The sequence below is a fragment of the Medicago truncatula genome, chromosome 5 (assembly GCF_003473485.1).
Source record: "Medicago truncatula cultivar Jemalong A17 chromosome 5, MtrunA17r5.0-ANR, whole genome shotgun sequence".
Classification (NCBI taxonomy): domain Eukaryota; kingdom Viridiplantae; phylum Streptophyta; class Magnoliopsida; order Fabales; family Fabaceae; genus Medicago; species Medicago truncatula.
The window spans coordinates 811916-833424 of record NC_053046.1 but is presented as its reverse complement, the minus strand read 5'-3'; the positions used below and the strand labels follow the sequence as shown (position 1 = coordinate 833424).

Genomic DNA, 21509 nt, shown 5'->3' with positions numbered 1-21509 from the left:
CCTGTTCAGCTATGCTATTACAAAGGTTGAAATTTATTTGGGTTGTACCTCTCTGAAAATTATGCATACCTTTTCTGCCTAGACGTATATTTAAATAAATTTTATGATGCAGATATGGAAGCTAAGGGAAAAGGTAAGTATATAATTGTAAATATTAAGGTAATTAGCATTACCATAAATTCTTTCCATTTGCTTAAAAAAAAAAAACTTTACATTTAAGTAAATTTTTGCGTCAGGACCTGGTTTTTGTTCTCTTTGTGTGGGGTGGTTTTTTAAGGGGTTTTTGTTCGAGTTGGTGTTTGTGGCAACCGATTTCCCTTTGTTTTATTTTTTTTCCACCCGAACTTATTAGTGCTTCTTACACGGACTTATTGGGTAATAATATTTTGCTATTCAAAAAAAAAAAAAGTAAATTTCATGATGCTCAATGAAGGAGTGTATTTGCTCTATTTATCTATCATCAATTTACAGTCTATTGATGAAAGAGATATAAACATAACTGAATGATTAATTAATGAGACTTGTTCTAATTAGTCTTCCACTTATGTCTATATTTCTTTCATAAATAGACAATAAATGAATGATAGTTTTTTTTTGTTTGAAGTTTATAAATGAATGATATGTGAATGTAGCAAACGTGGACTCATTGCACATATGCTAAATGAAAAAAGTTTACCATCAAATTCATTCCATTTTTGAAATATATTTTAGATTCTATTAAGTTAAAGTTATTATTTATTATTTTTTTGTAATTTGTACCTTTGGCTCTTCCTTAAAAAAAAAAAGGTTCGCGAGCATTGAGTTAAATTTGTTACTCCACACCAGTGAACTTAATTCATATATTGTGTGTGCACTGAGCTATCATGGATTCTCTGAAAAATTGTATACCTTTTATCATTTTATGTCTAGATGTATCACATCACATTTAAATAAATTTCATGATGCAGGTACATAAGCTGAGGGAAACATATACAATTAATTGTAAACCATTAAGCTAATTAACATTACCATAATTTTTTTTTATTTTTAAATTAACATAAATTCCTTTGATTTGAAAAAATTCATGATGCAAATGAGTCAATTTGCTCTATTTATCTACCATTTATTTATTGTATATGAATAAGAAAATTAGACAAAAGTGGAAGATTAATCGGACCCATTTTAATAAGTTGACCCTTCTAATAAGTCACACTAGTCTTCCACTTGTGCATATCTCTTTCATAAATGAATAATAAATAAAAAGTAGATAAATGGAGCAAACCTAAACCCTGCTCGTAAGGAAGCTAAGAGAACAAAGTCATACAATTAATTGTAAACCATTAAGCTAAGTAGAATTACCATAAATTCCTTTCATTTAAATAAATGTCATGGTGCAGATGCATGGGTCGAATTGCAAGGCCGAGCTAGGGTGATAATAAGTTAGGCCGAACTAGGTTTTGGAAGATGTAAAAATCTAATCTGTCAAAAAATTTAAGCAAATAGTCTGACATGCAGTCTGTCATAGACTTGCTTTTTAGGCACGGGTCTGGCCTATTGAAAGTATGATATTGCATGCTTTCCTGTTTAAAAGTCTATTTTTTATGAACATCTTTAAGTATAAGTTTAAATTATAGACTAACAAACTAATGGATCAATGAGATTAAACTCTCTTGATATTTAACATGATTTTTTTAGAGAATTTGACCATATATTATATCATATTTTAATTCTCGCTTATGATAATACATTTTAATATGCAAAATATTAACGTATACTAATAAGCTTAATTTATTGAAATGGTTAACAAATTTATGATTTAATTCAAAGTACAAAATATAATATAATAATATTAGTAATAAATAATATTATTCATATTTACTTAAGTGGTCCGGAGTGATAGACTTAAGATGATTTTTATGACATGGAGTGTGACCTTTTTGGAGAGTGATTTGGAGAAGCTAGACTCAAATTGGATCAGCATTAGGGAATACATCAACTGTCATATCATTTCATTCTGCCATGATCGATACAGAAACTGTTGCCAAAATTAATCACTTCATGCATATTTGTTACTTCATTAGGAACAAACAATTGGTTTTCCTGCAGCTTTTCTCAAGTGAGCATCATGTACATGGGGCTGGAAGGCTGTGTGTACAAATTTGCATATATAGTTTTAAGTTATATTTTCATGCTGACATCATAAAGAAGTTCAATTGATTTCTTAGTTCTATTTCTATAGTTCATTTTTTGGAAAAGGAAGGCAGAAGAAACATTGCTAAGCTGCTAGCAAGTGGACTTCCATACACAGTAAGTCACTCTTTATGCCTAAGCAAAGGGTCCTAATAATTATCTTATTATTTGGTATACTGTCAATTGTTTATTTTTTTCGAGAGGTGTTAACTTATTTGTTAAAAAATAATATTTCATGAATCAATTATTAATTATAAGAAAAACGTGAATTCATTAATTCTGTGTCTCTTTAAAAAAAAATTACTACTTTACAAAAAATATATTATTAACTTATTATTTTTGGTTATAGTTATATTTTAAATTTATTCCATTTCAGTTTTTATACTTTACAAAAAAATTAAAGCATAAAGTTACTTTGAAAAAAATTTAAAGTATAATTTTTTTATGTAATATCATAAATGCTAGAAGTAAAAAAAAAATCGTATTATGAAAAAAAAAAGATAATTGTACGCCACTTACACAGTAAAAAAGTTCGTATATATCATCCACGTATTATGTACATATTATATATAATTGGCCTATTTCACTTCTAAAAGATTTAGAGAAATGGATTAGGAATTTCATCTGGAGTGGTGATGTGAACAAGAGGAAATTAGTTACAGTATCTTGGAACAAATGTTGCAAACCAATTTCACAAGGAGGATTAGGGATCAGATCCTTGATTTCTTTGAATGAAGCCTCCAATCTTAAGCTCTGTTGGGATATTAGGAATTCCAATGAATCTTGGGCCACTCTACTACGTAGCAGAGTTATAAGAAATAGAAGACCGATCTCACATCACATCTATTCTTCAATTTGGAGCAGCATAAAAAATGAATTCGATACTACAACAGAACAAGCTAGCTGGCTAATTGGTAATGGAGAGTCAGTGAACTTTTGGAATGATGAATGGTGTGGGGTTTCTTTAACCTCTACTCTAAACATACCTGTTCATATATCTCAAAATCTACAAGCCACAGTTGCAGATTTCATTATTAATGGAGTCTGGAGTATTCCTCAGATAGTGCAGATGGCATTCCCTGCAATAAACTCACTAGTTCATAAAGTAACAATACCTACAGATGCTGTGGAGGACAAATTGGTTTGGAAAAATGCAGCAAATGGTGAGCTTTCACTTAAAGATGCTTATATATTCAAAGCTCATTGTACCCAGAACATAGGGTGGGCAAAGAAGATTTGGAGTAAAGATATTCCTCCATCAAAGTCCCTGTTGTGCTGGAGATTGATGCATAATAGGATTCCAACAGATGATAATCTGGTGCTTAGGGGCTGCTCTTTAGCATCAATGTGCTCAAACTGTAATAAGTATGCTGAAACTTCCTTCCATCTATTTTTTGAATGCAGTTTTGCTAAATACCTTTGGAACTGGTTTGCTGGCATTCTAAATCTCCCAATTCAAGTTTCCAATCTAGAGGATATTTGGAAGATATGTGATAGAAGATGGTCACCTCAATGTAAGTTAGTGGTGCGCAGGCTGGCATTGTTAATATTATTAGTTCAATATGGTATATAAGAAATCAAGCTAGATTTAAGGATAAGCTCATTCACAGGAAGCTATCTATCAACAACATTGTCTCTTCAGTCTGTATGTCTGGCAGTAACACAACAAAAGTTTCTTCACCTGATATGAGGGAGTTTAGCATTTTAAAGAGTTTCAGAGTTCCAATCAAGCCTCCTAATGCCCCTAGAGTTATTGAAGTTATCTGGACTCCTCCAATTTTTGACTGGGTTAAGGTGAACACTGATGGTGCTGCAACAAAGAGTCCTACCAATGCTGCTGCAGGCGGCATCTTCAGAGACAGAGATGGTAATTGTATTGGCTGTTTTGCTCAAAATCTTGTAAATGGTAATGCCTTTCATTCGGAACTAATGGCTGCTATCATTGCTATGGAGGTGGCTCAAAGAGAGGGTTGGTTCAATTTGTGGTTGGAAACAGACTCTCAACTGGTTTATCTGGCTATGAAATCTTCGGCTTCTGTTCCTTGGATCCTAAGAAACAGATGGCACAACTGTTTAGCTTTTGTTAGGGGCATTAATTTTACTTTTTCTCATGTATATAGGGAAGGTAATGCTTGTGCTGATGGGTTAGCGAACATTGGTTTAGCTTTACCTCCTAACTCTTTTGTTTGGCATACTAACATACCAGATGGGATTAGGGAGGAGTACTCCAGGAATAGGTTGGGTTTACCTAATTATAGGTTTGTTAATTTCTAAAAAGGTTTTGGCCTAGTCCCCCCTTTTCTTTTTGTACTCCTTTTTCCTTTTTTATATATTTTGTTGATGCTCTAGCATCAACTTTTGCAAAAAAAAAAAAAAATATTATATATAAAAAAAAAGGTTGTATATATCATCCACTTATACTTTAAAAAGGTCGTATATAATATATGGAACAAAAAGAAAAGTGGATGCCACTTACACCATAGTTTTAAAACTCAGATCGGTGATCGACTCGGTAAGGATACTGGATCACTGGGTCAATGGTCGAACCACTGGATCACTGATCGAACTGCATGAAAGAATCGGATTAAATCGGTTGACTCGGCTCGATTTTTATAATGAAAATCTTGTATTACATTATATGATTTTGTTCTCTAAAAAGTATTATTACACTTATAAAAAATAACATAATTTCACAAGTTTATTTTTTAAATTTAATCCATCGACTATGATACAATTACCAAACAAATACAAAAAAATAATTTTAAGCATAAAATTGATTTTCATAAAAATAAATTACGCTATTTTTATTCTTTACAAAAAAATACGCTATTAATTACAATAATATATATAAGCAAGTGTATTTTTCTGTGTTAAAAATATTTGGAATTAATTTAAAATATAATTTTGCAATATTTCGTTCAGCCAAAATTATGAAAAAAGATAATTGAAACATTTTTTTTTTTTTGGTACAAGATAATTGAAACATTAAATTATAAGTTTTTTTTCTTTCTAATGCTTTATAAAAAAAAAAATTGAAGTTAGTAATAAACTTTTACAATTGAAATTAATATAACAAATAAAAAGGAAATCACTATCACAAATGAGTGTATGGTCTATTGGTATTTCATTCTACATCTCCTGCTGCTGGTTTGATTCCCGGCCTGGCCAAAATGGATTTTATTTTTATTTTTTTAAATATAACAAACCCTTGTTTCTTGTAAAAAAAAAAAAAAAGGGTCAAAAGTATTGACCCGGCCGGTTCAAGAAGACCCACCGAATCACCAGTTCAGGCCGAGTTACACCGGTTCGTAGCGAGTCAATAGCATAACCGATCCAATAAGTGAACCGGACCGCCCACTGGTTCACGGTTGAACCGGTTCGACCGGCCGGTCCAGTCCGAGTTTTAAAACCATGACTTACACAGTATGCGTGAGGATTGAGGAGAAACATAAAAAAAATATTATAACTTAGTTTTAATTTATAATAAAGGGTAAACATAAATTTTAATTAATATGATAAGGGTAAAATTGGAAGAAAAAATATAAGTTATAAGTTTAAACCTACTTGAAATAGCGTATGAAAAATAAGCTATAAGTTTGTGGTGAAAAGACCATTACCAAACGAGTTTTTTTGTTAGACGAATTTATAAACTATCCGCTATAAACTATGAATTTGACCTTGCCAAAATGAGCCTTAGAGGTGTAGATAGTAGTGTTTTTTTACATGGGAGGTGTAAAAACAAATTCAATTTAATATTCCATTCAATTTTGTTTGTATGAACCAACAAAACAAAAAATCTCTTGCAACCTTTTTGACCTCCATTTAGAGGTAATACATCACCTTTTTTATGGTGGAAAATGATTAACCTTTTCCATATGAAATGCCACATTAGATAAGTCTTCTGGTAAAATAAACGAGGACGGTGGTCTTTAGTATGAATGAATTCTTGGGTGAAGTACCATTGTTGCTCGATAACAATACTGTTTAAATACTTTCATTTTTATTTTGCTCTATTGAATTGTTCCAAATCATATTTATTGTGCATTAAGTATTTTGTGTGATATATTCCAATTGTTATGATATACATGCCGCTTCCAGTTCCACTATTATCCTTTTTTTTTGTTTGTAAAAGAAAGATCTAAAGAAAGTACAATGGCAAGAGATAATTGCTACTTCCATTGGTTTTTTCATTATAATTTTGTGTTTTTAGTAAATTTTTCAAATATATGGGAGGACTCTTCTATGTATATGTGGAATATTTTGAAATACAATCTATATGATTAATCTAGGGTTTGATGGTAATATTCTTTTCGGTATACTATTGAGTTGGTTGCATCTTGCCTACTCTTTTGGGATCATGGAGATTTTGCTATATAGAATGATTAGAGAATCTAAGCATAGTTCAAGAAAATACATTAGTTTTTCAGCTTGGGCTGTTTTTTTTATCCCTTTCCCCCCTCATGAAACTATTTAATGGGGTGGTGCGGTTGTGCAGAGATTGTTTATAATTGACTTTCTTAGTAATTCAATTTTTTTTTTTTGTGTACTTATGGGGTATTGTATTGTATTGTTTTGTTTTCATGAGATATGCTTTAAAATGTATTATGAGATGTATGTAAAATTTAATTAATTGTGCTTCTTAATAAGTAGCAGCCCTTTAGTTGCAACGGAAGAGCTTGTTTGGATGCACAAACCAGCTAAGATAATAATATTCCACTAGCAAGAGTGCTCAGGATATATATATAGTTCTATGTGTGATGTAGAGTTCCAAACTACTTTACATTGTAATTAATTTTAATCGATAATTTGAGATTAGACTGTTAAGATTACACATCAATTTTAGTGAAGCTGTATGATCTCAGCCGTTAAACCAAATCGGACAGTTGAGAGAAGTAAATGTGCCACACAAGTTAATGCACCAACTCCAAATTCATTGTGGATTCTCTTAGTTTGTGAAATAAAACTATTTCATTTCATTTTATATTCATTTCACTTTCACACACACATGTATGCTATTCTTGGCTTCTAGGTTGGTTACTATCAGCTGGGTTATATATATAGGCAAAACTATTCTAGATAGAAAAATGTTTGATCACCTTCAAACAATAAGAAAGAGAGAGTGATCGACATATTTATTTATTTAATATGTTGGTAATGACCAAATCATACATTTGTGCTTTAATGAATGGCTTCTTATATTACAGTTTTTAATAACTAACTTTTTGGCATGAAATTGGATCCTATACTTGCTATGAAAGACAACTTGAAGTCCTATTTTATTTTCTTATACGTAAGTGTTCACTCCTCATCAACTTTGTATTTCTAAGGCTAGTTTGCTATATTCACTATAAAGTAGCTTTCACTATCAACCTCAATAAGGAAGACTAAGGAACAACAAAAACTACCATCTCAACAGCTTCAAATAGACATCTTACCAATAAAAAGCTTATCCTTACTTCTTTAGGAAAAAAACAAAGAATCTATATATAGGCCAATGCATTCTTACCCCACTACCCTACTCAGATTTTAAAAAATTATGTACAAATTAATGGAAAGCATTAAAGAGAGGAAAAAAGATGGACTTAGTGGATGCTTTATAAGACACAAATTTCAAAAGAAGACAATCATTCTATTCTAATATTGGTACAAAAGTTAAAAAGGAAAAGAAAAATAAAACATTCTGTGTATGGCCATCATAAATATTCGCTAAATTATTTCTAGAGTAATGCTAACAATTTTCCATAGAATGGATGACATAAAGAAAAGAAAAACAAGATAAAGAGGATAAATCAAGTATTAATGAAAGTGTAAAAATGATGTAGAGAATCTGTAAAAGAAGATTGTAAAAAAGCAATGGGATAATTCATGATGATATCAAAATATTTTATGTACATTATTACAAGCCTCTTCTCAGTTATGTTTTGTTCTTCATTTTCATGATGGCAAAGGAGGTGAATGTGATTCCACTAGTATCGACCAGAGGACTTGCACATCTTCGTAGGGGCAAGATTTGACATCTTCATACAGAATGTATATCCCTCTTCCTGCAACAACAAAAAAAATTGGCATGAGTAGTGTATAAATTTGCATAATGTTACTTCTGTTTCTATGAAATTTCATTGAAGTGAAGGTGAAGGATGGAACTGTATAGTTTGTGATTGATTTTTTTTTCAAGGATAAAAAGCTTTGTACAACATACTAAGAACAATGAAAAAGAGGACACATGCATTTTTGTGAAACTTAGCATGCATTATAGATAAGAAGGAAAAACAGACAATGCAGGGTATGAAAAGTGTCATGGAACATACTCTTGTTTTGAGTTGAATGCAACTTGAACCAAACCTTCTTCAATGGAGAGAAGAGGGATTGCAACCACCCCATTTGATGAAATGAGTGTGGCACATGTAGGTGTCAATTACTTGAAGGAAATACTAAGAAGAGGGAAACCTGAAATATATAGCCTTTGCTTAAACAAGGGTGAAGATTTTAAGAAGGTTGTTTTACATGTTTTTTGGCATTTTTACATTCCCTTGTAGGCCAATGATGTGATTAGTATTTATTGTAGGTAAAATGTCCCTTTCATAGCTTTTATCCCTAAGGGAACACTCCACCAATTAGCTTTGAATCTCACACTTTCACTGAAAAAGTAGAAAAAAGAAGCCTCTATTGGTGTATCAAATTTTCTCTTTCACCAAAGAGTGGCTTGTGATTGAAGATATAAATCTTTGTTTTCACCATCATTTGATATCAATCAATCCATAGTGGTAGTAAAAGGCACACATTCGTAAGGTTTCCTATTTTGACACATAGGCCTTCTTGCTCTTGCATTTCAAGCAAGTACAGGCACCTTTTTAAGAGTGTCCAACAAGACACATACACACAAGGCTTTGTTCTCTGTTAGCCACCTGTTCCACTAGGGTGCCTTACAAGTGTGAAGACAATGTCTTGCTGACTCAGCATTCACACGTACTCACATGAATGACTTCACTCAGTTGAGAATCCTACAGAAATGCTTTTATTATTTTATTGTTTTCCCCTCTTTGTTCATTGTGCATTAAAGATTCAGAAAGGTGGGAAGGATCAGAAATGGTTGGTAAAAATACCATGTAAATTGATGGAAGAAAACATTAATTTAATAAACCTACTGATTCAAAGTAAAACTATTGAACAAACTAAAATCAAATTATCTATCATTTTTACACTAACAAAAAATTGTTTTTACGTTATTTAACATTTTTGTATCAAGTAATTAGAACATGATTGATGCTCAATTTGTTGCTGTTCAGGCAACAAGAGAACCAAAATGACAATAGGATACGGTACACAAATTTTATCATTTGTACCCTAAATACCACCTATTACTGTCATGTCTGTTTCCACAGAAGGATATTGCCAGACGTGCGTTTAACTTGAAGCTACGAGTAAAGCTTCTCGTATTTGATGGCATAAATCTGTGGACGAGCAGTGGCGGTGAATAGACATGCAACCAAACACTACACTCGCTAAAGATGTTGGAATTAAAGAGCAAAGTGTGTGTGCACTGAACTAATAGAAAAGATGAAATAACCAAAGTAAAAGCAAATAGCAAAACAAAAGAGAAGATAACAGAGATAGAAAGGAAATATTGTTTGTTGCTTTTTTTTTCTTCCAGCATAACATGTTATGTGAGTAAAAAGAACATAGCCTGTTATCCCGTCTGGTCTAAAAATGTGAGAAATTCGAGCTTAAGCATATTATACTATACAATATTCGTCAGACAAAAGGAAAATAAGGTCCTTCAAAGCTTGATTCTTGAGTAAAAAAAAACTGAACTCAATAACAGCTAACAACAAAGCATAAGATAAAAATGTTAGATGAATCTATACTCAGAAATATCCTAAAGCATATAACAATTAACAATACTGAAATCAACTCTAATATTGACCTTTTCAATAGCACAGTTGAAGAGCTTCATTGCAATTTGCAAGTACAAAAATCAAATGCAAATGCCCAAAAGGTAAATATGGAGTCACTCCATTTTAAGGAAAGCAAAGCAATAATAAAAACAGAGGATACCAGAAAAATTGCAGCAGAGGGGAGGACACTGCAGAGGGAGAGTGAGATAAATACACTGCAATAGGTCTGCCATTTTCTCACCTCTCTTTCTTCTAACACATATTAAGTTTCCTCCCTCTTTTGCACATATATCTTCCTGAGATTATTTTTCCTGCAACTGAGGGGCAGTGTTAGTGGGTCAACAAATAAACCAACTAGTACATAAGGAAATTTAAACATCAGAGATACACAGACGCGGTGGTAGCTATAGAAATAAAGTCTTCTATGTATTATTACATTTATATTACAAACATTATACATGTAAATCAACTTCTATTCTGGAACACAGGAAAACAACTAAAATAGGTACAATGATACATTATTATCAATTTATGCCTTCTTGAGGGTAACCAAATCCATTGTGGCACCATGGGTCCTATTTAGGGCCTCAGCACACCAACCATGACCATCATCAACCATTGGCATCCTCACTTCCATAACAGGAACCACAGTTATACGGGATCCAGGCATCACAACACCGGTTAAAACTCGCAGCACGTTTGCAGCATCTATGTCCATGCACACACTGATTTCAGGAACTCCTTTTGGTGCTGCAGGTATTCCCATTATCTTGAAATATCCTAACAAGTGGTTTTCTTCTGCCTTCTTTCCCTCACCTTCGTACACAAGTATCAATGCCTCAGTTTGATTATCATGAATAGTTGTGAAAAGTAGATCCTTACGCGCTGGCATTGTGGTGTTCCTCGGAATTACAGGTACAAACTTGTTCCCATCAGCTCGGATTCCAATGGCAAGAGGAGTGGCTTGAATCGTTAACAAGTCCAAGTTTCCAAAAGGATCACTGATGCCTGAAGCAACAGCTCCTTCCATTGCTGCACCACAAACCGCACCTTCCAAAGGGTTTATACCTTTATAAACTTCTGTAATTTTGCATAAGTTGGTAACAAGATTCTCCACCCTTGGGATATATGAACATCCACCAACAAGTATCACATCATTTATATCCCCGACTTCTACCTTTGCATCATGTAAACATTGGATGATAAGGCTTTCACACTTTTCGAACACCTCTTTGTTCACCTCCTCAAACTCCGCCCTGTCAACAACCTTGCATATCTTCAAACTATTTCCCAAATCTACATCAACCTGAACACTGCTTTGGGTGGAAAGCTGATGAATTGCATCCTGGGTTGCAACTCGAAGCAATGCCATTGACTTAATTTCTTCAACCCCGTGACGCTTGAATATATTTTCAGAATCTGGTAAGAGATGGCGCATCATATTCTGAAGCAAATCTTCTCCACCGATGGTACTTCCTGCCAAGGCTTTTATCTGAGATACTCCCCCAGCGGTAGCAGTCACAGCAACATCACAATAACCAGCACCCATATTGAAAATGAGAGCAATTTTCTCACTTCCACTGCCCATAGTTTCTTGAGAAGCTTTCTGTTGTTGCTGTCCATATAATAACGCCACTGCTGTTGGTTCAGGCATCAACCTGAGAACATGAAGACCAGCCATCGCGCAAGCACGCTCTAAGCGGGTCAGCTGGAAGCGACTGAATGAAACCGGCACAGTAAGCACCACATTTCTTATCGGTCGTTTGAGATGAGTTTCAGTCATCAGTCTTAACTCCACCAGAAACATTGCAAGGACTTCTTCGGGAGTGGTGGATCTCCAAACATTGTTCACTAACGCAGCAATAAAGGGACGAACGCCAATGTCCAAGGTCTGCACCAGAAATGGCAGATTTTTACTTGCATGAACCACAGGGTCAGTATCAACTCTGCCGATCAAGCGTTTCATGTTGAAAATCGTATCTCCAAACAGCATCTCATGCTCATGGGAGAATTGACTAGTAACTCCTCCAGAAGGAGCTTCATCTTTGAATGTCACAAATGACTTCATAAGCTTCTGATTTCTTTTGTTTTTCAAAAGCTCCACTTCGGAGCCATTCCACACAGCAACGCTACATTGTGAGGTGCCAATATCAATTCCAATCGCTATTTCAGGAAGAGGCGATGATTTTTCCTCCCCAGTTGTTTCACTGTCAGATGCAACAGTATATGCAGGTTCTCGTTCTGCCATCCTGCATTTAACAGGAAAAATTGAGAGTTTTCAACCAAACAATCTAATATAGAAAGCAAAACACTTTGAAATCATAGCTTAGATAAGTAACAGCTCCTCAGATATAATTACATGCAGCTCTTCAGATAAAATTACATGTTTGAAAAATTCATTTATGTTAATTGTTAACATTAATCACTATTAGTCTAAAACTCACACAATCATAGTAGAATGAACCTTATAAACAGAGCACAATAAGGAAAGAAGAAAAAAACATGTTATAAGCAAAATTTCAGTATGTAATGTTTGATTATGATTCTTCCATTTTCAGAGTTGTTAAAACAATGACAGGAATAAACTTGTGTCGGACCAAATACCATAAATTATACTCAGTAACATGCTCTTGAATATAGCATCAAAAAATAATCCCTGACTTTGTAGAGAACTCTCAAATAGGTCCCTGACTTCGTAGTGCATTTTCAAATAGGTCCTTGAGATTATAAGAATTTCAAAAAGGTCCCTAACTCTTTAAAACTGTCAAGTTGGGTCTTTATATTTAACCACTTACTATCAATAAAGTCCCTATATTACAATTAATTTGGTCCCTAACCCTAAGTTTATCCATCATCAATTTAGTCCCTAGCATATTGTTTGAATTTGAAAGACTGATATGAGTAAAATTTGACAAAGTCAAAGAACCATTTTTAAAACATTAAAAAATTGAGGGACCTAATTGAAAGTGTCATGCAAAGTGAGAGACAAATAAAAATTGAAGAAGAAAAAACAAGTATAATATAATATTTGAGTTCCAAAATGAAAAGAAGAATTGATGAAATTTGATTTGATTGATGCAGGACTAGTTACAAATACCTATAAGACAAGTTGAACAAGAGAAAAAAGAAATGGCATTGTTGGTTGGTGTGAGTGAGTAAGAAACAAAAAAAAAAAAAAAAAAAAATTAAAAACAAGAATTGTTGTTGATTGATATTGAAGTAATAATAAGAGAAGTTCTTTCTATAGAATGAAGATGATTAGAAGAGTAGCAGAAGGTAAAAAATATGACAAACCTGACTGAGTGAGCGGGGTGATGCAGCAGCAGCACAATGTGTGAGAGAGAACAAACGCGAGAGTGAAGTTGTTGAGATCACAGTGAGAGAGAGAAAGAGAAACTGTCTTTTTCTAATTAATACAAACAACAGGGTTGTGTTCTAGACTTCCCCAGAAACACACTCTTACACTTTCTTTCAATTTTCTTTTCTTTTTTATTTTCTAAATTCTAATATATTAAACACAATTGAAAAAAAAAAAATGATATATGAATAACTATTTTTGGACAACTTTTTCTTATGCTTTTATTGTACTTTTATTCTTTTTTCTCCATTGTTATTGTCACAAAAGTTTTTTAAAATTGGTGTTTAAATATTATTTCTCTTAAAACAATTTGTTAGTCCATTAAAATATATTAATTTTTTTAAGAAAAATTCATGCAATCTAATTCATTAAGAATAAAATACATTTGATTCATCCATTTTTAGATTTTAATGGTTGAATGTTCGTCCGATTCATATATTAAAGTGTATTATTTACTTTTTTATTTTTATTTTTCATGAATTTAATTTAAAGAGATTTTATGTACAAGGTCCAATATTGAATTTTTTTAGCCCTTTTTTTAGGAAAATGCTATTGGCAGCCGGTGGTCAAGGACTGCCGTTGTCGTTGACCGTTGCGGAGCTCCGACAACCCCGGCGGATCTCCAACCAATTTCTTAGGGACCGAAATCAAAGGTCTAGTGACCTAACGGCGATGCGCTGTGGCGCTCTTATAATTCGACGATGGTTTATGTCTAAACTCTAACGGTATTACGAAAGATTAACGACTCACACTTAAATATAACTGCCAAGTTTTAGAGAAGGTAGTCTAGGTCATATAATTGGATAAAAAAATTTGATAAAAAATAAAAAAACTATTGCAGCTGGGGAGTAATTTTGACACTACCAATTAATTGAATATTAACTAAACCTCATTTAGAAAATAGATAAAATATGAATGTCTTTTCTATTAGCCGGTGGTCAAGGACTGCTGTTGTCGTTGATCGTTGCGGAGCTCCGACAACCCCCACGGAAGTGGGCGGCGGATCTCCAACCAATTTCTTAGGGACCTACATCAAAGGTCTAGTGACCTAACGACGGTGCGATGTGGCGCTCTAATAATTCGACGGTGGTTTACGTCTGAGCTCTAATGGTATTCTGAAAGACTAACAACTCACACTTAAAGTTTGTCCTGTTATAATTGCCTGTATATGCTCTTTCTTTTTTCAAGGCTCTGTCAGGTATCGTATCCTCTATCGAATCTCTTTTTATTGAAGGTGGTGCTATTTGCTTGGCGACTGTTACGTGATAGGCTGCTTACTAAGGACAACCTTAATTGTCGTCACATTGTTGGTTTCGATGAGCAGTCTTGCGTTAGTGGTTGTGGGGAGGTGAAAATATCTTCTCATTTATTATTACATTGTAATTTTTTTGGGACTGTTTGGCATCATATTTTTAGGTGAATTGGGGTATCTTCTGTTCTCCCTTTGGATGCTTTAAGTCACTTTCACCATTTCAGTTTTATTGGAGGCGCTGCTAAGACAAGGCGTTTCATCCTCCAGGTTATTTGGTTTGCAACAGTGTGAGAAATTTGGAAAGAAAGAAATAACAGAATATTCACTGATAAAAATTGCTCTATATTGCAAGTGGTAGACAAGATAAAGTCCTTAACTTTCATGTGGTTGAAGGAGAAATGTGTTACTCTCCCCTCTAACTACCATGGCTGGTGGCTAAGTCCGTTTACCATCTTAGGAATTGGTTAACTGTTTATTTCTTTCTTGTTTTGTTTCTATGGTTTGGCGGTTTACTTGTAAATATTGCTAAGACACAGTTTGTACTTTGGTGTTACTTCCTTAGCACACCTTGTATTAGGAGGGCCTTTTTGATGTGGTAATATATTTCATTTTAACCTCTTAAAAAAAACAACTCACACTTAAATATAATTGTCAAGTTTAGAGAAAATAGTCTAGGACATATACGTGAATATGATTGAGATAAACAAAATTTGATCAAAAACTATTGCAGCTGGGGAGTAATTTTGACACTACCAATTAATTGGATATTAACTAAACCTCATTTAGAAAATACTATAGATAAAATATGAATGATTTTGATTCTTTGAATATCAAATAGCCCTGTGCAGAAGTATCTAGATTCGAGAGGAAAACGTGGCAGTAGAAGGAATATGGTATACTTTACTTACCACTAAAAAAAGGTAACTTCCAGAAAATGCTATCCCGGGGGCGAGCGAGGATAGAGAATAATCTCTAATAATGATGTCATAGTCTCATATATGTTCACTAGGTTGCTGAATTTGTATTTTAATTTTTCTATTCATTGGAACTATCTTAACATTACATTGGTAATATATAGATAGATATTGTTACAAAATAACAGAAAACATTGAAAAAACACAAAATTATTATGGTTGTTAGAGTTGTATAATTTTTTACTTTTAGAGTAAAAAAATGAGTATGAGTTTAATAAGTATGATGTAGCAGCATTGAGAAACTATTTATCCAATGTAGTAGGTTCATAAAAAATAACATGGAAGATGCTCATATACTGTAATACTAACTTGTAATAGCAAATAACAGTAACGAACCAAATTCAACAAGTTTTGGGTGAGCAGACACCTTAATCCGAGGACACTTATTTGAATGGACACAATAAACTGAAATTAATTTTAGATATCCCACTCTCCAATTGAGAATCTCAGTTCCTAATGACGTAGTAGATCTCTCATATGTTTTTTTAACTTGACTTTGTCAAATGGTAAAGACTATGCTATGCATTAATTAGTGGCAACAAGTCTTGAACCCCCATACATACGTATACGGCATACCATTCATCCTTTGCTACCTGGACGAATCAAAGTAGTGGACAAATTTGACTGCTTCTTTTGTAAACTTTTCTATGCCGTGCATTACAATTTGCAACAAATTCAAGCTAGACTAGTCATTTTGGACCATTATTATCTTCTTTTCTATCACCACCATCAATTCCTATGTCTTTAGCTATGTTTCTACCATGCATTATTCTTGTACTAATTTCATCACTAAATGTCTTATATGCCATAGACTTAAAATCAAGCATCACTGCTGGTTCAAATTCAACTTGGAAATCACCTTCTGGCTATTTCGAATTCGGATTCTACCCTCTTCCCAATGGTCTTTTTCTACCAGGAATATGGTTTGCAAAAATCCCACAAAAAACATTTGTATGGTACCAAACTCCCTCAGTTGAAACAAATTCCTTACTCCAACTCACATCTGAAGGACACCTTCTGATAACATATCCTAATGGAACCACTTCTCATACCATAGACAACATTGGAGGATATAGTGAAGCTGCAAATTCTGCTTATATGCAAGACGATGGAAATTTCGTCTTGAAAGACTCCAACCTAAGAACTGTTTGGGACAGTTTTAATTCTCCATCTAACACAATCTTACCTGGACAAACCTTGAAAAGCAATCAAATTCTTTATTCTAAAGGAAAAGGTGATTCAAACTACTCAATGGGAAATTTCATGCTTGAAATGCAGGCTGATGGTAACTTGATCCTCAAGGCACACCAATGGTCAGATCCTTCATACTGGTACACTTCAACTTTAGTCTCAAATTTGAGTTTGGTTTTCAATGAAACTAGTTCTTTATTGTATCTTGCAACTGGAATTGGAAACATTATTTACTCATTAACAAAAAGTACTCCAACTCCAGTAAAAGATTACTATCACCGCGCTACAATTGATGAAAATGGCAATTTCCAACAATATGTGTATCACAAAAGAAATGGAACAAATTGGGAAAGGGTTTGGAGAGCTATAGATGATCCATGTAGAGTGGATTATGTTTGTGGAATTTATGGTTTATGCACTTCTCCTGATAATGAATCAGTGAATTGTGAGTGTATTCAAGGTTATATTCCATTGGATCAAGAAGATGTGTCTAAAGGGTGTCGTCCGAAAACTGTAATCAATTATTGTAGTGGACCTTCAATGATGAATTTTGAGCTGCGTGTGTTTGATGACACTGATTTTCAATTTTATCCTGATTTTGCTCTCATTAATGATGTTGATTTGGAAAGTTGTAAGAAATCTGTGATAGATGATTGCAATATCATTGCTGCTACTTATAATTCTTCAACTTCAACATGTGCTAAGAAGAGAATGCCGTTGCTGAATGCTAGAAACAGTTCATCTTCCAAGGGACAAAAAGCACTTCTCAAAGTTCCTTATAGTAATAATGAGTCCAACACAATTGAAGTTTCAAAGAACAAGAGTTTTAATGTGAGAGTTTTTTTGAAGGTTATGGTTGCAATTAGTGCAACTCTTGCATGCTTCTTTGGAGCTCTTGCTGCTTATTATCATCCTTTTGTAAAGAGACTAATAACAAGAAGAAAGAAGTATCTAAATGCAACAGCTATTGGAATCAACTTTAGAGAATTCACATTCCAAGAGCTGCATGAAGCAACAGATGGATTTAGTAGGATTCTTGGCAGGGGATCTTCAGGGAAAGTCTATCACGGTACTTTGATTATAGATGATACGGAAATTGGTATTGCAGTGAAGAAGCTTGAAAAGAAGATTGAGAAAAGTGAGAATGAGTTCATGACTGAGCTCAAAATTATAGGTCTTACACATCACAAAAATTTGGTGAAACTTTTGGGATTTTGCATGGAGGACAACCATAGACTACTTGTCTATGAGCTAATGCCAAACGGAGCGTTGTCAAGTTTATTGTTTGGAGAAGGAGAGAGACCTCAATGGAGTCAAAGGGTTGAAATGGCTCTTGGAATAGCAAGAGGCTTACTCTACTTGCATGAAGAGTGTGAAACGCAGATCATACATTGTGATATCAAGCCACAAAATGTGTTACTTGATGCTAATCATATTGCAAAGATTGCAGATTTTGGACTTTCCAAGCTTTTGAACAAAGATCAAACCAGAACAAGTACAAATTTTAGAGGGACAATAGGGTACATAGCACCTGAATGGTTAAGGAGTGCACCGATAACTGCAAAAGTTGATGTTTTCAGCTATGGAGTTATGCTACTTGAGATCATTTGTTGTAGGAGGCATGTTGAGTCATATATATCAGAATCATGATGAGGATGAAAGAGGAAGTGAAGATGATGATTTGGTTCTTGTTAATTTGGTTTTAAGGTGCATGGTTACTAGGAAACTGGAGATAGTGGTAAGTCATGACTTAGAAGTACTCAATGATTTCAAGAGGTTTGAGCAAATGGCTTTGGTTGGATTATGGTGTCTTCATCCAAACCCAACTCTTAGACCTTCAATGAAGAAAGTGACTCAAATGCTAGAGGGAACAGTGGAAGTTGGGGTTCCACCTTTGCTTTATGATCAGATGATGGCAAATCAGAACTCTTATAGTTTGTGAATGTTATTATATTATATTGTTCCACCAAATTTTGTTTCCATTTTGGATCAAATCTTTCTTTAAGCTTCAACTTCAACATGTATGTTAAATGACATTGAGAATGAGTTTTTTCCTTTGGCTTTTGATTTTGTTTTCTTTTATTTTTTTAAATTATATTGTTATAAATTAATTAGTTTTTAAAAAGAAACAAAATAAATTTTGCATGGTAATATTTTTTTTGAATAGCAAATAAATTAATCTTTGGTTTTCATTATGAGTTTGGGGTATGGTTGTGTTGTATGCAATGTTATCTCACGTGTTCAACTTTTGTTTATAAAGTTGTGATGCTTAAATTTGAGTGTACTATTTTAAACATATAGTGTTAATTAATACCCTCAAAAGTATTTATTTTGTTTGTATGTTGTGTTGAGGGAGTTTGTGGATAATTTATCTAACGTCATTTTGCATATGAGAAGGTGGACTGGTGGGTTTGAAAGCTCCATTCAATTCATATGCAAGTTGGTCATATCTTTAGTTCAGTTTTATTTACTTTTGAAAGGGTTCGTAAGTTAACTCACTCATATGTATATTTTTGAGGTCGGTTTCATGTTTGCAGGTGCCGTGGTGATGAAATCATTATTTTTAGAGCCAAATGCTACTAATTAGTACTCTTCATTTCATTTTTCTTCATATTTTTTATTGTGTATTATATTATGTGTCAAATATGAATTGTGTCTCCTAGAGAACAAAATCTTCATACAATAACTTTTTGTTTCACATTCATATTTTGATTCCCTTGTAACTATTTTTAGATAAATCGTTAGGTACATCAGAGTTTAGTTAGATATCAGTGTCTCATAGATAAAATTTGTTTAACAATTAAATTTATTTTAATATTAATTAATATAAAAAAATGACATAGTGTTTGATGGTTGAATGATTGAACGAGGGGTACATACCTAACCAAATTTCATGGGTATTATTGTGTTTATTTATATATTGAATTATAAGAAATTTTTATATTAAATTATGAGAAATTGGAGGGTTCATACTTCATTCTAATTTGGTTGTTAAGAAATACCATTGTTGTTTGGGTAAGATTGGTTACAAACGATCTTTCTTTCACTACTAATTAATTTGAGTAATAGGTGATATTAAACTGATTATGCTAGTCCTATATTTCAAATTAATTTTACATTATGTGGCCAGAAGATGTAAACTAAATGTTCACAGTGACAGTGAGCATGAAGAAGGAAATGAACGTGTGTAAGAGTCACACAATTGCATTAGAGTGGTGCTATATGGCACGACACTCTATTTACACAAAAAGTGCACGAGCGTGTTTTTCTTCCTTAGTTGGGTTCCAAATCCATCATTATTGCTTTTTATTTCTTAATTCAATATAAATAACATATTTTAAAAAACAAAAATATGTGTTTGACTCATATGCCCGCAAAATCCACGAGCCAAATGAAAATTATATATTTTCTATTGATTTCATTACTTGATAGAGAGAGATTCACCGCTCACATCTCACAGTGAAAAATGAAAAATAATTGATTTGGCATTTGAATCAAAACTAGCGCTGAGTTTATATAAATATATATTATATTGTAGGATTGATATGGAGTAGCACAACACTATCACGACCTCACAAGAGATATGTATATGTTGATACAACACTAGCTCAGCACTATCATCAAATAAAAGAGAGAAATATGCTGTCGTGCAACATACAGTTGGAATTTTAGTTTATAATTTATTTTAAAATTATTTATTATTATTAATTATTATATCAATTGATTTATTCTCTTGACTAATTTAACCGTTAAAAGCTTACTAAATATCATTTATTCTTGGATATTCTCCTATTTTTTCGGTTTCAAATTTCCACATTAATAGGAATTAATTTGTACGTGTTTACATAGTATAAGAAAGTGGGTTTGGGGCAGTCTTCAGAGAGAGAGAAGATAGAACATATGATACTTCAATCTCTCTTATTTTTTATTCACGTCTCAAATAATAATAAGTAAAATAGAGTTCTCTTGAGCATCCAAAAGTGGTTTTCGAGACCTTGCTAATTCACATGCGGTGCTAGAAGAAGTGATTGTTCTATCATGGAGGAAAGTACTAGTTATGAGACCAACCGTATTGGGTGATCCATCTGTGGTGGCAAAATACTCTTAATGAGCAATGTCTCAGTCAATTAGATAAGTTTCTCTATTCTATATTTTAATGGGCAATGCTATCCAGTGCGGCACTGGTTAAAGAACAATATAATTAATGTGTTCCATTTAATTAATCTCAATTAAATGAAATGTTGGTCAACTTAATTAAAATAGGAATGGTTTGTATTCAATACTCTTTAAAAATCAACATCAATATATGCGCGTCAATACAAGCATGAAGTGGAATATCAACTTAATTTATTTGATCATAATGTTTGTTCTTTTAATATGATATATTTTATCTTTGGAATTGCAAAATTTATTTTGGACTTTATAATTTCATGTCTTAGTTTAATTATTTCTACAACTTTTAATAAAAAAAAAAAACAATAGAATTTTTCATCGGAAGAAAAAAATTCATGGAAAAAAACTATTAAATGAAAATTCATGAAAATGAAACTATTAAATGAAAATTCATGGAAAAAAACTATTAAATGAAACTATTTTTATCATGAAAAAAAAAAAACAATAGAACTTTCCCTTGAATTGATTTGAAAGAAAAAAAATTATTAAAGAAAATT

General features: G+C 32.9%; 2 protein-coding genes and 1 long non-coding RNA gene across 3 annotated transcripts; 1 reads left to right on the top strand and 2 right to left on the bottom strand.

Annotated features, from left to right (window-relative positions):
• Positions 1 to 7945: 7945 nt before the first annotated feature.
• LOC11440134 (uncharacterized) lies at positions 7946 to 8735 on the bottom strand. The gene is made up of 2 exons (XR_003012535.2): positions 8478 to 8735; positions 7946 to 8213 (listed from the first exon to the last, which is right to left on the bottom strand). It is a non-coding gene; the product is annotated as an uncharacterized lncRNA (long non-coding RNA).
• Positions 8736 to 10442: 1707 nt separating this feature from the next.
• Positions 10443 to 13514, bottom strand: LOC11440133 (heat shock 70 kDa protein 8). Its single transcript, XM_039834545.1, has 2 exons — positions 13359 to 13514; positions 10443 to 12313 (listed from the first exon to the last, which is right to left on the bottom strand). The coding sequence occupies exon 2, from the start codon at positions 12310 to 12312 to the stop codon at positions 10594 to 10596; it is 1719 nt and encodes a 572-aa protein (XP_039690479.1). The 5' UTR covers position 12313; positions 13359 to 13514; the 3' UTR covers positions 10443 to 10593.
• A 2779-nt stretch (positions 13515 to 16293) lies between these two features.
• Positions 16294 to 18903, top strand: LOC11437609 (G-type lectin S-receptor-like serine/threonine-protein kinase LECRK1). Its single transcript, XM_024783803.2, has one exon. The coding sequence runs from the start codon at positions 16387 to 16389 to the stop codon at positions 18487 to 18489; it is 2103 nt and encodes a 700-aa protein (XP_024639571.1). The 5' UTR covers positions 16294 to 16386; the 3' UTR covers positions 18490 to 18903.
• Positions 18904 to 21509: the final 2606 nt, after the last annotated feature.

Coding starts and splice junctions, on each gene's coding strand:
- LOC11440133 (XM_039834545.1), bottom strand. CDS start 12,312: ATGGCAGAACGAGAACCTGCATATACTGTTGCATCTGACAGTGAAACA.
- LOC11437609 (XM_024783803.2), top strand. CDS start 16,387: ATGTCTTTAGCTATGTTTCTACCATGCATTATTCTTGTACTAATTTCA.